We start from the raw sequence: 22,710 nt of genomic DNA on the forward strand, positions 1-22,710 counted from the left end.
TTCTTTAAGTCTCTAGCTGACACTCTAGGATTCTTCTTCACCTCATTGAGCATTCTGCGCTGTGCTCTTGCAGTCATCTTTACAGGACGGCCACTCCTAGGGAGAGTAGCAACAGTGCTGAACTTTCTCCATTTATAGACAACTTGTCTTACGGTGGACTGATGAACATCAAGGCTTTTAGAGATACTTTTGTAACCCTTTCCAGCTTTATGCAAGTCAACAATTCTTAATCGTAGGTCTTCTGAGAGCTCTTTTGTGCGAGGCATGGTTCACATCTGGCAATGCTTCTTAAGAATAGCTCATTCAAAACTGGTGTGTATTTTGTATAGGGCAGGGCAGCTTTAACCAACACCTCCAATCTCGTCTCATTGATTGGACTCCAGGTTGGCTGACTCCTGACTCCAATTAGCTCTTGAAGAAGTCTTTAGCCTAGGGGTTCACATACTTTTTCCACCCTGCACTGTGAATGTTTACATGGTGTGTTCAATAAAAACATGAAAACATATAATTGTTTGTGTGGTATTAGTTTAAGCAGACTGTGTTTGTCTATTGTTGTGACTTAGATGAAGATCAGAACACATTTTAGGACCAACTTATGCAGAAATCCAGGTAATTCCAAAGGGTTCACACTTTTTCTTGCAACTGTAGGTTACTCAGTCTTTGTTTATTGAGAGACTAGCAAACTACCATTTCCCATGTTGGAACTCTCATGCCTCTGCAAGGAGAATATGAAATCTCAGCGAATATCTTATTTCCTGTGTCTATTTGCTGCTTAAAGAGGATTTTTTTAAAATCGACCCTATCCTACAGTATGTTTAAGAAGGCAGTCAAACTCTTGTATGAATATTTAGCATCATAAACTTATAATGTCGGAGTTTTGCTGCCTGCTTTTCATTTGATGAGTCCCTGCTGAGTGCTTCCTACACACACAAGCTAAACAAAGCAACATTATATAATAATTACAGAACAAATTAAAATACATTTAGACTTGACACTCAAGCTTCGAAGGCACATTGCAACAACCTCACTCTGTGTAAATATTGAATATGATTGGATGTTTCCAGCTCTACCTGTGCTTATCTCTGTATGCATTGCACATGTGAACTGCTTGGAAATCCCCTGTGTTGGCAGTGAGTCGATACCAGCGGTTACCAATAACAGGGAAATGGAGCTGGAGAGTGATAACAGATAGGTAGCAGGCTGAAGATAAGGCAGCACAAAGGGCGAAGGGCCTGCAGCTAGAGCTTTTGATCAGCTCTAATTTGCACAGGCAGTTCTTTTACATAACCAGACAAACACCTTTCATTCTTTAGCCTGGCAACAGTTGATTTGGAGTCAGATACAAGCTGCCTGACAGTGAATTATTTAGATTAATGAGTAAAAGATTGGAGTTTACATTTGATAAGGCCATGCAAAATGCTTTGATGTCACATTTCAAAAGTGTGAAAGGTAAAGCAGTGACTAAGCTGCTGAGCAAATTCACTCGGCTTACCCCACCACAATATTTCCCAGGGTTCTTGGCTTCACCTCCTGCATGTCATCATCGATCACTGTGACTAGTGGAAATGAAAAGGCATGCAATTCATATTCAGAGGAGGTGTATCACCCACTGGAGAGGCAGAAATATAATGATCTGCAGAGAATGACAAGCAGTTTTTCTAATTGTATCCATTTCAGTTTCGTTTATCCGTTGCTTGTTATTAAGGGGAAGCAATTCTGACTTTAAAATCATGACCAGTATGTTAAATATAGAATGTAGATGAGATGTGGATTCTGACTCTTACCATTGTAACCTGGAACTGGTTTTCCAGCCTGACCTGCAGGTGGCGTGAGAGAGTTTCCCAGACCGATGCATGAGGAGGTGATCGCAGAGCCAGTTTCTGATGAGAGAAATGGGAAAAAGTCATGGATGAAGACTCATATCTTTGTGGGGGACGCATGCAGTTTTACTCAAAGCACAAACAAATCTGGGTCTGTGGTGGAAAGCAAAGTCTGACACAACTTAGGATTTTCTGCTTTCTATGCAAATGTCCAACCTTCCTGATCAAAAGAGTGTGTGTGGTCGTGGCCTGCATTGCTTCTGACAGCAGCTTTAACCTACATTATGCAGAACTATGACAGCTCCTATGGGCCCTCCTCTACTACACCACCCAACTGTGCGCCACATGCAGCAGAGGCTTCTGTCAGAGCTGCTGGCCCACCCAGAGCATGATTAACCCAATCGATCCAGCTCTGTAAGCAAGATTATATCAGAAATCTCACAGCAGCAGACCAGCCCGACATCAGCATCTGCCTTCTATGACGAAATGACATTTGAAAACACTGTCTGACAAAATCAACTGTCAGTTTCTCAATGTAATAAATACAAAAACAGAGATTCAGCTGAATGCTTCCATCTGTTTGTCATGTGTTCCTTCTGTTCAGTTAAGAGTTGTTCTCAGTTTCTCACAACCGGTGACAGAATGATTTCCATAATATCTCTCTGATACATTTGCATGCTATTGTACATCTGACTGTTTACTTATGTGGTTCCAATCTCTAAAAGGCACAAAGGGAAATATTCATGCTTAAGACAGGACTGGGAGCTTCATTAGTTGTTTAATTGAAACATTGAATTAGACATGTGACATTTCACAAACCAGCTGTATGGCTTTTTGACAGTTAACAAACAAACTGCAGCTAAATTACCTCATGTGCTGCCATTTCTATCTTCATCAAAATGCAAATGTATGCACAAGCTGATCCAGAAGGTAATCAGATCATCCTCTCTATATGATGTTTCTGTCATGTATAGCTCTTGAGTTATTGTGGGAACGAGTCTCTTGGCATTTTATCCTGTTAATATGCAAATTAATGCAGCACCGTGCACCTGCATCAGATCAGTTACTGCACAGAGGGGAAGGAGGGGGATATACATTTTCAATCATGTATTGTTCTAAAGTATGCAGTCAGTTACTGACAGCAGAAGTGACTTGCTGTCGGAGAGGGCAAAGTTCCAACGGCAAAACATTCAAGCTAGCAGGACAAATGACAGCTCGGTTGATACAATAGCGATGTGAAAACAAATATTTGAGACTCCTTATTAAACCATGGCGGAGAGATAAAGCAACAGAGGACTTCTGCAGGGTTACACACCTGTCAGCTCCAAACAGAAAGACCCAGCTGCAGTATGAAACTAGACAGTGTAATTACTTAGAAAAAGAGACAACATTTTATCTCTAGAGTTAAAGGGTCTCTGTGCAGTTTCTTGGAAGCAAAGTTTCTATGTACATTCAGTGTTGCTCAACTACATGTCTGTAACCTTGAGGTAAAACCAACATGCATTTCCTACCATCATACAACTATACTGAAGTGTATTTATTACATCCACCTTGTTTTTGTACCTGTCAATTAATGGAATAGTGCAACACATTGGCAGGACTGTCTATCGCCTCACCTGCATGCCCTACATGTACAATATGTGTACTACTTGTTAAAAACTACATCTGGATAACTTTAAGTTGCAACATACAGTACAGAGATTGTCAGATTTAAGGATATATTGGACAGGAAGCTTTCTGGGGGAAAGAAAGATCAGGATATTCAGATTATGAAGTAGCTCTAAGGTAAGATTGTTAGGATCTATAAGACATCAGGTCAACTTGTACTTAGACAAAATCATCTTCAGCGTCTTGTTAAAGTACCAGTTCTATCAATTCAAAAATACTGCCTTTACTACTAATGAAACAAGTGCTTTAACTTCCATCCTCAGCACAGCAGGCTTCAAAGACATTAGTTCAGGGGCAGGAGGTTGGTGTTGCTTAAGGAGGGGATTATGTTATCAAATAAAGGTGGAGAGTTAGAGTTTAACACATTGCCCAACCACAGTGGCCTCTGAACTGGCAACCACTACGCATCATTCATCAGAGGCCAGTTAGCCACTCCCTGCCGGGTTCAAAGCCCATCACTGTCAGCACAGACAGCGTTCAGCACCAATGATAATTAAATAAATGAAAGGGCATTATGTCCCGCCCACCTGGTCCGAGAGTGGAGTCATAATAGAGTAATAACAGACTCCCCTGTTGACCAATGATGTTCTTTGCTTTCTCCTCAGGATCATACAGCTTGTTGCGCTGCATCATTTATGGCTATCAGATCATCTGAAAGCAACTAGGGCTAAGGTGAGATACGATCAATTCAAGGTGTGGGATTTCCAGTTCAGTGTTGAAACAAAACAAAAAAGTAATTTGTGCAAAAGTGAGTAATTAGTAGCCAATCAAACTGCATCATAATAGACCTAGATGACATCATTTGTTTCCTCAACAAGCCAATATTGGCAAACCAATATATTCGTCTGACCCTGGAGGACACCATAAATGTGCTTTAGAAGCTCTGCTGAAATGCTGGTCGTTAAGGGCTCGACAAAACCAGTGAACCGTGTTTAGCAAGAGTGGAGTGGACCTGACCGTTTACATCTGGAGGCAGGGCTCTCTGGCTGTGGTTCTGACCCTGGAACCAAAATTCAATATAAAAAAAGACAATATAATTAGATCTAGACATTTTACAAGGCAGACTGTACAGTAAAGGGAAATAGCTGTGCAGATTTCAGGCATGAATTAAACCATTATAAAGCCAATTGTTCTCAATGAGAATGAGTTCACTTCATTTCCCTAAAACATTTTCTCCTACCGCATAAATGAAAGATGGTAAGCTGACAAGAGCAGAACTCAGTTTCTAAAGGCTGACTCAGACGTTTGCCAAGAACTCCTGAGTTTCCTTCCACAGACCACAAAATGAAAGCATAATAGATCATAACACAGCATTTTTTGTCCATTTACATTCCTACATTCCTAGTTCAGAGAGATTATTAAACATGTACCTACGTTGCACATTGTCTGCACCGTGATCTATCCAGTGCTCAACAGAAAATCTCAACTAACGGGGGTTCTCTTTCCAAAACGGACTATTTAAAAATGTCAAAATGTTCACGTCTTTCAGGTAAAACAGTCAAATATTTTCCATTCTGCTCACGTTGTGCAGAGGAGATTAAATATACTGGTACAGCACAGGCAGAGACAGGTGAGTGAACGCTACAGGGGGGTGAGAAGGAGTGAAAAATCGTCGCTCACTGATTGACTGGTGGAGTCTTTGGCACACACATACAGAAAACACTTTTGTATCAGTCTTTCTATACTCCCATATTCCTCGATTCCCACCTCTGTCTTTTCTCTTGCTCCTTCTTGGTCCCTTTGCGCCATCTTTGCCTCTCTACACAAACAAATCAATCTTCCTCTGAGGTGTTGGAGATGAGCTCGGCCAGAGAGAGGCATTTTGAGTGTGATGAATGGATTGCGGGAGGGGGAGGGTTGTTGTAAAATACGTAGGAAGAGTGGGATGGGAAATACAGTGGCGCCTCTTCAGCTGGGAAGGTGCTATCGAACAGCCGTCCTCATTACTAGTAGCTTGGGGGGAAACTGCTGTTCAGGGAAAAACAAAGATGGCTCTCTGATCCTGCACTCTATTCTCTGCAACTCCTCAAGCACTTAACGTCTTGGTGAGAAGCAGATGAAATAACTGACTTCTCCTCGCACGCTGTCTGCAGGGCCTGCACAGAGACACATTAAAAGGGAAAAAGGGAATCATTTCTATTTACTTGGCAAGATCCAATTCCTATTTTTCTAAAAGACTCACCCGCTGCTTCTACAGTATGTGTCTAAGAGCAAGGAAAATGTCCATTATACAGTGTGTCCATACAGTGCAGGAGGGACTCTAAGGTATAAAGATGTGGTTATTATATTGTATCATCTCCCACTCCTGCCGCATCAAGAGGGAGAGACCCTGCAGGGTTTGGGAGAAGAGCTGGTCTGTGCGATTTCTCTGAGGAGAATGTATGTGAATAAATTACAATATCATTTATTTGAATATATTGCTCACCTTGTGGCAAGAAATAAAGTCCCTAACAGGGTCTCAAGTCGCCAAGGAGAGAAGAGAGAAACACCTATACAAGCTATTTGCATAGAGGTAACATTAGCTAAAGTTAAAATAATAACGATGGTATCTGAGTTATGAATGTGATACTCCTTTTACAGACTTTCTATAAACTAGCACCAGTGTTTATTTCCTTTCAATTGTTCCGAATCTGGAAAGTGGCATTGCTACAGCTCGGTATGCTATTAATCTATACACATATATCAATGCAGCAAAAACACAGTATCATGTCATAAAACAATAAGGACAATAAATCCTATTTAGATGATAATGCAGTTCAGTTATCTTTGACTCTCACATGTTTTGCATTAACTCTGCTAAAGAGCCAGATATTGCCCTCAGAAGTTAATGGGGAACATAAGAGAGCTAAAAGGTGAGTTAACATCGGTTTTATTGTTTGCAAAGTTGATAGAATCACAAGGGTTTGAATTGCATTTGTTTGTATTGTTAACCTTGGAAAATGGCCCAAATTCAGTCAAATGAAAAGCAGGATCTCTGTTGTTTTTGTTTGTTTGTCTGTTGCTAGAATAATGAGAAGCTCCTACTATAGCAGACATTACACACACACTGCACATGTCACTTAATGTAAACAAAAACCTTGATAGAAATAGCCACGGGGTGCTGCACATCATACCTATGCACAGCAGTGCTTGTGGTTGTCCTGGTGATATGTGGTTGCTGGGGTAACTTGGGAGTAGATGGCTGACCCAAGGTCATTTTAAAAGAAGTTGTGGCGTAGGAGGATGAGAGGATGAAAACAAACGGAGAGATATTGATTTTTTCTTTTTTTTACATTGTTTTTTTATAACACGTTTCAATTCTGCTCGCTTCAGGACAGAACAAAAATCAATCAATCTCGTAAAAAATGGTACTGAAAGGGCAACATATACTTGTATGCATTGAAAACGGCAACATAAAACGTGTCTAAACTAAAGGCTTATTGAACATGTTGGTGTTTAATTTCAATGCCATTTCTTTTTTGAGGTCAAGAGTGACAACCAGATCTCACTACCAACCTGTGGGATTAGTTCTGAGAACAGGGAAAGTAAAAATGAGTGTGTAGATTGCAGCAGGTTAATGGTTAAACGTTAAAGACAATAAAACAAGATGAGTAATCATGTATATCATGTGCACAAACACGCACACATCTACATGCTCTTGGATTATCACCCCAGACTCTTCAAGGGACTTTCATCCCATCAGCTAAAGACATTGCCTCCCTTATCACTCGCTCAGAGCTAAGTTTTTGCATACAAATTCACTACTTAACTTGCTAATGAAAGACCCCGGCTTGTGCCTTAGAAGCCTCAGCAGACAAATAATATAATGGCTTGAAGTGAATGCAAGACGAACTCCCAGGTTAGGGAGTGAAGACAGCGGGCCCCAGCCAACAACGAGGGAATGTAAACGTGGCACCTCAGCTCTCCAAAATGTAATTACAGGAGCTGTGACATCTGGGCTTCTGTCTCTGCAGCGATGTCATGAGACCAAGTGAACTACTGCAGCTCCGTGTTGAAGAATATGAGACACAAAGACAGAGCTCCAAAGCATCTCCCAGAGGTGGGCAACAGAGATGGAGAATGACATGACTCTGGAACAATTCTACTGAAAATAAATCTATTTTCATTTGTTTTGTAAAAGGATAACTGAAATGGGACATCATACAAATAACGTGAAGCATTCTTCTTCTGACAGCAATTATGCAGTATGATGAAATGCCTATTTGAAATGAAAGGGTGTCCACATGTTTCCCCTTAAATGGTATTTTAGTTGCAAATACACTAAACTAACTTTCCAAAATGAAGACATAAAACGATTCGGGCTAAACTATTTTAATCTTCTGTTCAAAATAATTGAATCCACATGTTCATTGAGTCACTAATGCGTGCCATACACATTTTCCGAAGTTAATGTACATTACATAGACCAAATGATGTCAAATGTTAACGAATAATGACTGAAGTTCACTTTTGGACACTTAATGTACTGTAGTCGGCTTTGAGGCAATAAGTGATTGTTTTCCCTGATTTGAAATTGAGGGAACAAAATAGTGTGTGTGTGTGTGTGTGTGTGTGTGTGTGTGTGTGTGTGTGTGTGTGTATGTGTGTGTGTGTGTGTGTGTGTGTGTGTGTGTGTGTGTGTGTGTGTGTGTGTGTGTGTGTGTGTGTGTGTGTGTGAATACGAAGTCAGCAGTAGTGTAGTCGTACAGCGTGTATAGTTTACGTGTTTGGCTACAACTGCAAAAAACCACCTGCTGATAAGAGTGAAAACACTGCAGTTAGCCCGAGATCTGGCAGCATCACAGCTTAAGCTTAAATTGGGTTAACTTTTGAGGTGAACAGCTATTTTCATAAAAAATGTGTGCGCTCAGACTTTTCCAGGAGTAGGAAGATGTGAGGTCAACAATTCTGTGTCAGCGCCGTTTTTGACAAAGGCCAGGGGAGGATTGTCTTTAAAGCAGGTCACGTTCACTTTTTATGGTAATCCCTTTCTGTTCACATCTGCTGTCAGTCCTAGAGAGTCAGATACACAAACAAAAACAGAGAGAACCTAGAAGACTACTGTAGGTCCATCCGCCACTGGTGAGGCAGCCAAACCCTGCCAACTGGAAACACACATTTGTTGCCAAGCAACACCAGTGACATCAGCAACCTTCATCATCACCCCCCTGCCAATGGCACTTGGCTCTTAAAATAGCCCACAGATTATTATCAGGCTTAAAAATGGCAGACATTTTTCTCATATGCACATAAGGGATGGGGAGTTGGCTTGGCTCCAGGTGACTTCAGGGTGACAGACTGTGCATGCATGTCAGGTGGGAGGGGGGTAAGCAGATGTTGTTCATTTATGTGTGCAAGTCTTTCAAAGAAGCATATAAAAACAGAGAGATGATGAAGCTAAAAGGGAGAGATTGAGGAGAAAGCAGTATATTGACTAATAGGACAGGATGAATCAGCATATCAGGTGACAGGGGAAGGCTGAGAAATGATTGAGTCTGCTGCACATGGGAATAACGAGCACACCAATCAATTCCACTCCGTATCAGAAAAAGAATCTCGCCTGCACCAGCCAAGTGTTACAGAGTGAAATACTAACCAACAAGCTAAATTAGACAAATTATCGGTGAGCTTGTTCGGACAATTAAACATTTCCAGCAAAGAATGTATAAAATTGGCGTTGCATGCAATTGCCAACAGGAAATTTATTGTTTCACCAATTGAATACCAGTTGGAACAAAATATTCTATGGGCTCTGCAGAAAGTGAAATCCAAGCCTGCTTAATGCTTATAATAAACAGTGGTGCAGTCATTAATAGTCTTAGCAGGCAAGCCTGAAAGTAAGCATCACAAGGGCTCCATTGACCAAAAGCCAATGGGATTTTTCCATTGGATTGAAATCATGGCAGAAAAAAAGATCTGTGGCAAACACACATTCATGGTTCTTCAGATAGTGTCCACATATTAACACCACTTTTATAATTGTGAAGCGTAAATGCAATATTATGAAGTAAACATAGGCAAACGTAGGCATGACTTCATAGGCGGGTTCGGGTTCGGCGTGATGGCGTTTATTAATCCCATTTGGTCACTTGTTAGCAACTGCCTGTTTTTAACTTGGAATCAACTCTCCCAAAATTGACTTCAGTACAAGGGAGTCCTAAAGTGCTACAATGCTAACTCATTCCTCATTGTTAGGACTCTAATGTTTTCAATCTAAGGGACCCGAGACACCTTTCCACCAATGACCTCCCCTCTCAGCTGACTGTCTTTCCTTTTCCCCACCGGAGCCCCATGCAGATCTAAGGAGAGCTCTGAAATGAGCGAGTGCCTCTGGCTCTTTGTGTGATGCGACTGTTGATACACAGTTGGCTACAAGGTAAGGAGAGTCTCCAGGGGATGGATGCCAAAATGATGTGAGACCAACCCTATTTTTAATCTGTTCAGCAGTATGCGCCTGGCATAGCTGATGAACTGTTTCCAGTGAGGGGGAATGATGATGATCCAGGAGCACACTCTGTTTGATGAATACAAATGTATACAGTGATGATACAGCAGCTTTACAATGAGGAGCCTATGAATACACTTCAAAGATTTTCCAGAGAGACAGGCGTGTGGAGAAGTGGTTCAATAGGGTTTTAATCAAAAATCGCATTACAAATATATTTTTTTATTCTGGAACCTTCCAACTAAAGTGAAATGAATTACTTGTTTTCCAGACATAACACAGACATCAATATCCAGTCTACAGATGTTTATAGTTAGGCATTTACTGAGAGATCAATGAATCCAGGTATGTTTCAAAGCTGCTACCTGAACCCTAGAGGAACTCATATTATTCTTCTAAAATGTTGGATGCCAATTTGTTCACTAACTCTTCTTATCATCGCTCACAGTGCCTCTTCTCTCATCATCGAATAGGACTGCAGCATTTTACATTCAAGGATTACAAGCATGCAGCAGGAAAGATGTATGAGCAACGGCTCCGGTGATTGATTTTGGTCAACTCCATTTTGCAGGTGAGGTACAAATGCAAGGACAGAACTATTCATATTTATAGAAGAGATTTGTGAAAGAAGAAATTAAGAGACAAGTTTGAGAAATGCATGAGTCTGAGCTGGAACCCAGAAGACGGAAACAAACTTTGCGTTTCAGGTGTTTTGAGTATAATGAGTTTCTCAAGGAGGAGTAAATGAGCCTTGAAAGTTAAACTGCTTGCCATTGAAAACGATGCTTCTCTTCTGCTGGCGGGGAAGATGAAGAGAGTTGTCAAAGGACAGACATTGTTAAAAGTTGCTTGATTGATGCCCCGTCTGCAATGAGAGGGTCGGACAGTGCATCGTGACACCCCCAACAGGGTGACTCATGAACTCAGTACAGGCGGTGGGAAACTGTAAACACACCAGTGTTTCTTCTAGATGTACTGCTTTGAAACGGCAGATGGGCTTACACAAATTAAACACTTCAAAGTTGTTTTAAATATATTCAGAGGTAATTAATGTATTTATTAAAAACAATTCTCCTGAAGAAACAATAATGGATTTGTCCTGATAAAAAGCAATTGCATTTGCTGTGTTAAAATACTTTATCAATGAACAGTATGTTCCATATTTGTACAACAAGTTCTGGGTAAACATAAACTATTTATAATCGGGCTCTGGGAATACTTCTCTACGTCTTAAGTCACTTCAAGGAAATTGTTGTTGAAAGATAAAATAACAACCAACCAACTGTGACTGCCGCAACAAAGTGGAAGTGGAAACATTCTTGATGGTGAACCCAGATGAGCTCAGAGAGCAAACACACTTTGAAAAGTGGCTCTGTTCCTGCAGTTACAGAAAGAAATGACAGAATTATAATGACGTAATGTATATGTGTGCCTTGGTGGAGTCTCTTTCACCAGCCTCAGACACAAAGAGAAAGCAAAAGAGACGAGGAGTGACCCACTCAGCCGTGAACATTTGGATACCTTTTTATATCTGCTCTCTGATCTCTCGACGAATTGAAAGTACATATTGCCTGAGATCTCATGATGTTGTTTTATTAAATGTGCCAAGTGCTAGGACTGTCTTAGGGAAGAAAGCTTTTAGTTGTGCAGCTCCACTAAATTGGAACAGTCTGCAAACATGTTTAAAACTGAGCACTTTGGTTCCCCTGCATCATTTTAAAACTCAGCTGGCTGACATTTTGTTTGATACTCATGGTACCTGTCACTGTAAATAGAGTTTGCAAACTGTACCCTGTACATTATGTTGTATGTCATCCTTATTGTTGTTCTGTTGTTTTTATGTTACATGTGCAGGTCACCCTTGAAAAAGAGATCTTTTGATCTCAAGGGGCTTTCACCTGGTTAAATAAAGGCTACATTGCAGCACTGGCCACTAGCTGACAGTTATTGAGTTTAGAAAGGGGTGAAGAATCCAACGGGATTTACACATCTAGACAGAAACCAAGAGGGAGCCAGAGGTTTTCTCCAAACTCAATAAATCACCTGACTGGGATACCCACAATGTGTGACAGGTGTTTGGGTGGTGTGAGGCAGAGACAAAGAAGTGAGATTCAAACTTGTCTGTGGAACAAACATCCATTTGTTAAAACAAAACAAAATGTTATCTAAAAAGCAGTGAGGTTCAGAGAAAAAGAAGGAAATCAAAAGCTCTGTTCAAAACATCCCTGTGAAAGTCTAGTAAAGGTCTAAGAGGGAAATACAGGAAGAGAGTATGGTAATGTGTTGTACATAACAAAGTTAACATCTAAATCACACAGCACCAAAAGGCTTGCAAATGTCATAATTCTGTGTTTGCCTGTGTGCATCGGTGCCTGTTCTAATCCCTCCAACTCCCACACTGCCAACAGAAGCAGGAAATGCTCATCCACAAGCCTTAATAAAGATCTCGGTATGGATCTTTAAACTGAGCATAAAAACACCACAGAGAGGGAATTCTCTGCCATTATTGCACTTCAGCAAATTGATTTTCACTTTATGAGACCTATACTAGACACAAACCCACATTTTACAAAGCGGTGTCTCAATTTTAGTGCTGGATGGTCACCACTCAGGAATGTGGGTCCATCAGCAAACCAGCAAGATCATTGCTCCCCAAAATGAGACGGAAAGCATTGGTGCATTTGGCCCGTCTTCTGTCTCATAAAAGCAAGTCCAGAGTTGCCCTCAAACTGCAGCCAACAAGGTCAATCTTTGTGATAAGACTAAACTCCTTTCATGATCTCCGAATCGCCAGCAAGAGTTGTAATGTTCAACATCCAGATTACTTAATAAGGTGAAACATTGGAGTCTAGACTAGATCTTGAAGGTTGTTTTCTTTGTACCTGATGATATAGATTGTATTTAAGAGTTATTTAAGGACATTTAGGGGTAAATACCTTTAGGTTTGTGTGTGTAAAGGGCTTATAATTGGCCAAAAAAAGGATGATACTTTTTTAAAGGAATTGGACAGGCTTAGCTGAAATGGTTCTGCCTTGTCTGCCCTCTATAATCTGTTCGGCCTTGAAATGTGACTCGAGAGGATGCTGCTTTGAATTTAAATGCAGCATATATAGATAAGTCAACAGTAGGGTTATTTAAACCCAAGAGGCAGAATTGCGATATATAACAATATTGAGCTCTTCACACTCACATTGAGCCGGACAGACCAATCAGAGAAGTGGGCTAATCTGCTCTGAGATCAGAGTGTGCTGCCTGAACAAACCCAAGGTCGATGGCTTTCCAACGGTCCAGAAACAGTATTGATCCCATATTTAACACAGAGATGTCGTCTTGTCCGGCATCGATCCTCCGGTCTCGCAGGCAGGATATATTACTAAACAACGAGACATACAATTGTGCTCTTCCGCTGTCGCTGGCACATTTATCAAAGTTCACTAGTGCTTGGGGAGGACAGCAATCAAACATAGGTGGTGAGGAGGGGAGGACAACATTAGCATGATGGCATGCTGCCCGGATTCATGCCTCACATCCAAAACAGGGCCTTAACTATTCAAGAATAATTAAGAACAGAGGCCTAAGAACAATGCAGGGGAAGATTGCATATGTTATTGTCCAGACCTACAACCGTGTGTTATAGAAGAAGGTGAATTGTAAGGTTCAAAGATTGCAAACTTTCCAAGAAACTGCAAACTCACTCTGAGTAATGTAAGACCACTGGACTGTAATTAAATGGGCATGAACATGCTTTTAAAATAATGATTATGACTTCTCTGTAGGGCTGCTCGATTATGGCAAAAATCATAATCACGATTATTTTGGTCAATAATTGATATCACGATTATTAAAATACGATTATTCATTGACTTTGAAAACATCCATTTATTAAACTTTAAAACAAATAATAATTTGAACAGTATCTTTTTAACTGTTGATTACCCTGAACGTATAATTCAACTGAAAAACCAATACAAAAATGTATTAAATAAATAATACATTTAAATAAATAATATCAAAATAATAAATACCAATAAACAAGATCAACAAATATTTTGGAGCGCACTTCCACGAGCTACTAAACATATAAATATGATAAATAAAAATAAATTAGACTAAAATAAGTTAGATCAAATATGTTCTAGTACACTGTCACAACCTAGCAAAGCTAAATAATCGTTTTTTCCGATTATGTTGTTTTCGTAATTGTGGCTTGGTGCAATGTGGCACCTGATATATTGGTTACACTATCATTTTGAAAGACCTATTGTACCAAAGAAGAACTTTTCGGAGTTTTGTTTAAGTGAAAATTGGCAGAATTTTTTCGCACCACCACTTTTAGTCATTATTCTCTACATGAATTCTTTATTTTTTTTCTCTAAAATGATCTCCAATTATTTCAACAAGCGTTTCCTCTGCTCTGTCTGCACATTCATATTCAAATTCCACTAGTTCAAATGATGACACATCACTTTGTGTGATGATTAGTTCTCGGAGAAGCTTAGAAAAACAAATATAGGTGAATTTAACGTCATCATAACTTCAGTTAAAAAGGGTCCAATCCCCAGGTCTACAATACCAAACATAGAAGGGATTAATCAAGGAGTGAGTGCGATAAAATGGGCTTTATATTGACAGACTGCTTTCGAGGGAATAGTGATTTTCAGTTATGTCTCTTCTCAAGGCCAAGTTAATGTCAATCGACTAATACAATTTATAGTCTTCTCACTCAAGCTTAAGAGGAAGATGAGTCTAACAGATCAAGTTCAATTAAAACATCATATACAGTTCTCGCTGTCAAAGTACTTGAGATCCTTTAAATGCTTTCTCAGTATCTATATCATAAGAACTTAATCCCTAACGTTTGGAGGGTGTTACGGCTGCTGCCTTCCTGGTTCTCTTAACTGTGTTAATGTGTGTTGCATGTAAATGAGCTGTGTGATTGCCCTGTCGTGATTGGCTGCCATCTCCTGGTCTGCCCCCTGAAGATTGTGATTGGAGCACGCCGGGCCTGACGCACTCCAATCGCAGCGCACAGCCGGCGCACACCTGCTGGAGGCGACTACAAAGCTGGGGACAATCATCACTCTGGAGGCTCTGCTGCGAGTAGGCGCCTCACACATTTTGCTCTTGTGTTGTGGACACTTTGGACTTAAGCTATTAGACTGTTTAACTCGTGTAGTGTGTTTAGTGTGATTATATATGTGCTTAGTGTCGTGTTGAGATATGTGTTTAGAGTAGTGTGTTTAGTTGCCTTATTTAGCTCTGTTTTCTTGCAGCCTCCTTTCGTTACGGCCCGTACACACAGCAGCTTTTGGCGATTTGTCCACCGCTTCCAGCGCGTCTCCGCCCATTGACTTTGAATGGGGATGACGTCACTTTCCCTCGCTTGTCGCCGAACTGCATTGTGGGGGGGCGAGGCGAAGATTTCCAGGATTTCCAGGATGTTCAGGATTCCAAAGTTGAACAATGTTCAACTTTTGAGGCTGAGCTGGAAGCGACAGCCAATCAGATCCGTTTATGCAAATCTGACAGTTCAAGCACTAGCCAATCAAACCGCGTGCAAGCTGGGAGAACCAGACCCGCAGTTCATTCTATATTCCACAAAAGTGGAGGAGAAGTTAGTTATTGCGGTAGCAAATCACCCGGTTCTTTATGACCAGTCCCTATTTACTTACCGGGATACAAACCGGAGGAACCAGGCATGGAGGGAGGTGGCAGAGGCAGTGGGTGAAACTGGTAGGTTTTCGCTTGTTTGGGGATTTTATATCCAGTTTACTTCGTTGCTAGTTTACTTTGTTGCTAGCAAGCATAGACAGTATCATTAGCCAGCATGGAATGTAGCATAAAATAGCACCATAGACATTAATCTCATAAATGTTAAAAATGTTAAAAAAATAAATAGTGGAGAAGAACCGGGGTTTTTTGCTTTGTATGTCGGGGGCGGGAGATTCATGTGGTTGGTTGTTGGTCGCGAAATCCCCAAGCTTTCAGACACGCCCAGCTCCAAGATTTTCAAGATTTTTGAAAAGCTGCTGTGTGGACCTACCGTTAGTGTTGATTAGTGATTTCAGGTGTGTAAATAGGCTCCTTTTGTTAGAGTCCTCCCTTTGTTTGGTTATTTGTCAACCTGTGCCCTTTTGGCCTTTTTTGTTGTTCCAGGCTGCATGCCTGTCATTTTGTTTACCGCTGCTATTTATAATAAAACCACTTATAATTATTACCAATTCCACTCTGGTTGTGTTGCTTCCCTTTGGTTCCCCTAGCCCAGTAAGGAACGTAACAGAGGGTAAAGTGCTTCTCAATGTACTACACTCACTAAATTAATTGCACAAGGCAGCTTTATACATAGCATATGGTGAAGGATACATGCTTGAACAAATGTAACCTTTACCTCCAGAAATCCTTTGACATTAAATCTATAAAGCGCAGTCTCTATACTTTGCAGGCATGTACTTCCTATTTAACGGGAAGGAGCGATTATTGAATAAAGTAAGACAGGTGCGCTTTATATATCCAAATCTTTCATAGTGCAGCTCTGAACACATGACATCAACAAGGTCACATGTGGTCCGTCACTCTGATTGTCTAAAGTATGAAAGAAACCTTCCTACCAGTCTGCCACCAGTGATCCAGGACAGGAACCCCAAAGCTCCTCTTTGCCCATTCCAGCGTCTCCACATCACAACGCTCTCCAGCCAGAAATAACGACCGCAGCCTGCAAGGACACAGAGTACATCTGTCAATCACCTTGAGGGGACATGACATATTTCTCTGAGGAAATGGTAAGAAAAATATATATTTGCAGTTGCAGGCTAGTTTTTGGCGTTTTAGACCAAGTGTCATTATCCAGAAAACTTTAGAGTAAAAAAGTTCAACAGACAAAAATGGGATGCATAAACTTTTTGGGAAATAATTTTTTTTGACTGAAAATCGGAATTTGTGTTAAAAGGGCAGACAACAAATCCTGGCCATTATCATACGATAAGATCTGTTTCGTAACCTAAAATTGACATCTTCACTTGATTCTCTTGAATGCAACTTGGAGATCGTGCAATATCTATTAATGTAAATGTAGTTTGCCTTTAAAGCAGCAACCACCACTTCCTTTTTCCTATAATTCTCACCACCTTTCATGACTAAAAGATGTTTGCGTTCTGCCTGTGAGGGCTGGCCTCCTCACAGTTACACTAACATTAGAGGTGAGCATCATTAACACCGGATCCTCCATAAGCTCGGCCATTCCACTTTTGCTTTGAATGTCAGAAAACACAACATTGACATTTTTTTTTACCTATGAAACATTCCTGCATTTCAACGTATTTAAAGTGGGATGTTCATCTCAGAGGAAACAATCTTGTTGGGAATAAGCTGCCCTTTCTCCCTACAAAGATGTTGCCCTCTGTGTGACCCTGAATCATGGAGTAGCAGGAATCCACAAGTTCTTGCAATGACATCTAAATCTATCCCAATTAACTGCTCCCTCCTAGTTCAAGCTTAACTTTCCTCCTAGTTTGGATTTTTACTTTTCCCTGGCTTCATGAAACATTCTCCCTATCCTTCAAGTGAACCAACACACTGCAGTTTCTACCTTAACCCTCCACTGAATTCCATATAATTCTTCTCTGCTAAACCTCCTCCTACGGCTCATATCTTATTCCCAACACCGCTCGTTGCTCCCTACAAAGCTCTGAAGAGATCTGTAACCTGGTACCTTGCCAGTACCGACGCTTCATTTTCACACAAATGACTGCTGGTCATTGTTCTCAACTCTACGCAGGGCCGAAATGGCTTTCCAACTCCAATCAAAATTGAAGTCGCATTCTATCTTCTAGAACAGGAAAAAAAAAAATGTCATCATGTCACTCTCTCCCAGCTGAATCATACATGTTCTCCTCCTACTGGCTCTGTGCATTATATTCTTTAAAGTTGGTCTCAGGAATATTATGAAGACTGTTTTCTCTGTCATTGCAGAACAATCAGAGAAATGTCGTTAGTAAGCTAATTAAATCATATGAATTCCGCCTACCATCCAGATGTTGAAAGATGCCTGGGGGCCTTCTATCAGTTTTATTGCAAATAACACTGTTCCCATGATTAATGGGGGAATTTTCTCCACTTTGTTTGATAAATTCTAAAGGGTTCTGCATGTTAAAACATATTGTCATTTCATAAAGATAAAAGAGGACAAAGCAAGTAACTATGGGCTTTAAATGTACGTTTTTGTCTTACAATATGCCAATTTAGAAACAGTAGAAACCCATATTTGAGCTTATTGAAGGTATCATGATGTATCAGACATTTTAATTGTATAGTCATTTAATTTAAGATTTTAAAGAAGAGATAACTGACACCCAAACTCATCACATTATCTGAATGAATAGCTATGGCTGTTTTTATTCGATGAATTATGTTAGCTTGTATTTCTTTCATAGGGGTTTTATATGACCCTGTGCAGTGGAAACACAGGGGCTTTGACCTTGTATTTGTGTTGATTACCAACTTTAATGTTGAGAGGTTCATAAAAACAGCTTAAAGGATAGAGATTTAGGTTTATGCCTAGACTGTATCTATTATGAAAGAATTCCATTACAGACCATAATGAGCTGTCAGACAGATAATGCCCTGCAGGAACTGAGCTACAGAACATGGGAAAGATGATTGATTGATTGATTGATTGATTGATGCACTGCCCTGGCAGCGACCCTATGTTCCAGCTGAGCCCACTGCCATGCTTTAGTTATCCAAGCACAATTCAGATTCTGTATGTTTTCAATGTTTTCTAAAGAGTTCAATGGAAGTACAAGTTTGAAAGATTCACAGAGACTCGGGCCGTTTCTCAATGTCGAGTAAAGCTGCTGCAGAACCACTATTTCAAGTATACTGCGTCATCGAGTGGCACCGAATGCTGGGCATTTAACATGCATTTAAACAGTCCTTCGGCGCCACTCGATGACGTAGTATACTTGAAATAGTGGCTCTGCAGCAGCTTTACTTGACATTGAGAAACAGCCACTGTGACCTCAGAGATGGTGTTGGGAGGGCGATCGTTTGGCTGCTGACCAAGTTCATGGAGTGTGAGTCAGTAATAGCCAGTGTAAACATCAGTGTTTACAAAGATCCCTTTCAGTTCCCTTTCTCAAGTCTTTCTTTAAAAGAAAAAAAAAAAGAGGGTTAATACGCAAATCATTAATGTTGTTGATGTTTCATCGCATAAAGCTACAAACATATTTTTGTTGTGCCTCAACAGCTTGTTAATTGTTTGCAATTTTGTTGAAAAAAGACCTTCCCCCATCTTAGATATGGATTTCACTGCCTAACATACTGTGTCCACTGATTAAATGTAGGAACATAATTACCTACAATTTAAGCACCATCTGTTTCAAAATAAACTTCCTCACATGCATACAGTTTGAGGGTGAATACACACTTCATTTGTCCACATTTAAACCAAGAAATACACCACCTGTTACTAAAAATGTATTGATGCAGTGCTGTAAAAAGAATAGATGCTAAAAGCAAATATTATTTTTCTTTCATGATAACAGAGGCTACAACATGTACCATTATGTAACTATTCTATGATCGTTTGTAAAGATAAGACCACCACAATCCCTACAATATAACCTTGGAGTAGGCCAATAAAGAAGTACAACAAATATTCTTAGTGGCAAAGGTTATCCACGTGATAACCTTTTGTCACATGTTGGAGGTCTACAAATTGCTAATATGCTTGAAGCTGATTATGTGAGCTTAGTGTGGCAAAGGTGAAGTTGGAATAAAGGAGAGATGTTCATTTAGGGAAGGAGTATATAGAGTTTATTCTAGTGTCAGTGGCTTAAAAAGAATGCAGGTATAGTTTCCCTTCAAATGTAATTTATATTTCTCTAAAGTAAGAGTTAGTTTGTCTGTTCCACCGTACGCCATTCATGCTATATGGGGAAAGCTACTTTAAGCTTTATTATTGAGCTGTAAGTTATGTTTTTGAGGCTGTTTTTTTTAATGGACTCTTAGCTAAATGAAATAAAACATCTTGTACATTGCCACTTTAAAAGAAAATCAAGTTGCAGACATCACCATCTTTAACAGCACCAGCTTTTAGTAGGCACCAAAAAGCATTTGAGTGGAGTCGTGCCATTTGTCCCTTGTTTATGACTAAGGCTCTCAGCATTTGTTCGACTTAAAAGCGCTACTGAGTGTTTCCCTCTTTTGTCATGCTACATTTATGCAGAGAGCTGCTGCCTTCACAACTTTACACAGCCTTGAAGCCAGACTCTCATTGAAGTTTTCACATCGAGGGTGACGATTAATACAGAATATTGATAAGAGTCCAGTGCCATTACAGTGGAGCGGGTCCGGAGGGAGGGGATATCTTAAATTGTCAATAAACCGCAGACAGTGTATTTGATCTGTAGTCAATTATTGTTTGTCCTCTCTAGCATGAAATGATGTGTTTGATGATAACGTTTTCTGAAAGGTTTTACTACTTCCATCAGCACACTTTTAATTAAAAGAACCATTATTGGTATTGACATATCTTTCCATGTGTTATAGGAAGTGGCAAAATGCACCGACTAGAAGTGGATTCATTTGGTAATATTGCAAAAACACTAGCAAATTAAACTTTCATTACATTTTCATGAACTCCTACACAACACAAACCCTTTAAATACCATGATATTAAAAGGCTGACATTCAGAGATTCAAAATGTTGCATCTTTGCAGCAGAGAAATATTTTTGGAGCTTTGAAATTGAAAGAACATTTAATGTGTCTCAAAACATAGCTGTCCTGCCATGAAATGAAATCATGTTTCATTGCTTCCTTTGTGTTGCTGCCTCTGTGTCATAGTGACATGTTTTGTTCAGCGCCGAAGGGAAATACATTATCTTGCACCAACCTGCCTCCTCCAAGGGGAAAAGACACATTAGGATTAAGAAAGAGTACACAGAGACAGCATAGGACTGATTGTTGTAGGGTCAGAACAATATTCTCTACAAATATTGCAGAAAATAATCTGTCTGCAAATACCGCCTTTTAGAAGGTGCTATGTATTCAGGACAGCAGAACATTTATATATCGTCAAATTCAGCACACAATGCCAGAGTTACTGAATGATTCACCGGGGCCAGAGGTCAACTGCACTCAGCATTGCTTTATGATTGTGTGCTTAAAGGTATTTTCAGACTGCAGAGCAGAATGAACGTGGTGAGTTGACACCACAACCCCTTAGGTCCAAGTCTTGAATTAACAATACTGATCATTTGGACATGTATTTCACTCTCTAGGCCAAACCAATACCATGAGAACCTGTTGTTTTTAACTATAAGCTACAGAAGACCTTTACATTAAGACAGCAGCCAGGGAAACAAGTTCTCACAGTATGATTTAATACAGGTGAGCAGCAGTGACCTGCCATTGTTTGCTATCCATCCTAATTAACACCCAAGTGAGTTGAACTGAAGGTACAGACGGTGAGCAATGGCGGTGCATCAACAGATGGCCGGAGACTAACGACAGGCTGGACAGAAGGTGCACAACACCCTCAGCCAGGAGATATCACACGTTTCTAGCTCAGCACACAATCTGCAGTTGAAGGTTAGGGCCAATACCCACTGACTTTATTAGAGCAACTAATAGCGACTTAGTTTTGTATTTCAGTCTATGAATCAGTCAAATGTCGTGATAGAAGCATGGATCACAGTGTAAAAGGCTAAAAATACTAGAAATGTTTACTCTATGCGTCACCCCAAGCCAAATTGAAAGAAAAGTATCTGCAAAGTTTAGCAAAAAAAACAGATGCAAAGTATATTTTAAGAGATTTTCAAATGAAGACCTTTCAAAAAACGACATTTGACTTGTTACCTGAATTTGTTTTTGATGGTCTGTAAGACTTGTATGTGGGCTTCTTTGACATTGGATTGTTCAATTGCTGGGGTTTTTATTACTGTAAGATTAATGTATCATTTAGTCAACACAATGTTGAAAAATAGCCATTAATAGCCATCAAAAATGTCCAAAGCCCACTGCAGCATTTCCCAAGTTGCTTTGCTTGATTTAGCAAATTACAATCACAAAATGTTTTCACCTTTAAGATACTGCAACCAATATTGCTTTTAAAGATTGATTCATTATTATCAATCATCAGAATAGATTATAATATTCATGAATCAACCTTTTATTGTAGCTCAATGTAAAATGTACTTATTCCCGGAGAAAATCATTTATTAGATTAAGTGCACATTTAATAGCTGATTTTGATAAGTTCTGTTGAGTAAAGTGTTGCTGTGTACCTAGATAGGGGGTATTTCTTCCCAATTGCAGCATCAGGGTCCTGCTGGCGGATGGCTCGGATGGCAGTGGGGGCTGTGAACATGGACGAGGCTCCGTGTTCAGATACAACCCGGAAGAAGGCCCCAGGGTCTGGAGTCCCCACAGGCTTACCCTGTGAAACACAGTGTGTCAGACAACAGATGCTTAGTACACACACAGTAACAAGGATGCAGGTAAACAAATCTCATCAATACACAATCCAATTCACAAAGAGTGGTAAGGTAAATGTGAAATACAAATACAATACAGTAAAATAAAATAAAATATAGGTCCGAGGAGGAAGAAAGGTTGATATGGAGGTTTACAATTCACTTCAACTGTGAACTACAAACCATGAGTTGTCATAGAGCAGCTGTTTAAGTTGAAGAGGCTTATTGGAAGGCTGCCATCCAGACAAATGGGCCCAGAAATCCATGGATTAGAAAACAGAGTTGCACTATGGGAGAATTGTTTGTCAAGAAGGAAAAGACAA

At 40.1% G+C, this 22,710-nt stretch overlaps 1 protein-coding gene across 4 annotated transcripts in view; it reads right to left on the minus strand.

Moving 5' to 3' along the window:
• The window catches only part of acss3 (acyl-CoA synthetase short chain family member 3), a 37,699-nt gene that overhangs the window by 3,091 nt on the left and 11,898 nt on the right, over positions 1-22,710 (minus strand). For 3 of the 4 annotated variants that reach the window (XM_034226079.1, XM_034226080.1, XM_034226081.1), the window contains exons 8-11: positions 22,199-22,350; positions 16,521-16,624; positions 1,785-1,880; positions 1,493-1,556 (exon numbers count right to left, since the gene is read on the minus strand). In XM_034226079.1, the coding sequence (XP_034081970.1) occupies positions 1,493-1,556; positions 1,785-1,880; positions 16,521-16,624; positions 22,199-22,350 (416 nt within the window). Of the gene's footprint in view, positions 1-1,070; positions 1,172-1,492; positions 1,557-1,784; positions 1,881-16,520; positions 16,625-22,198; positions 22,351-22,710 lie in introns of all 4 variants that reach the window. The other variant, XR_004569976.1, reaches the window with a different exon arrangement.

This window comes from Gymnodraco acuticeps, unplaced genomic scaffold, assembly GCF_902827175.1.
Source record: "Gymnodraco acuticeps unplaced genomic scaffold, fGymAcu1.1, whole genome shotgun sequence".
NCBI classification, from domain to species: domain Eukaryota; kingdom Metazoa; phylum Chordata; class Actinopteri; order Perciformes; family Bathydraconidae; genus Gymnodraco; species Gymnodraco acuticeps.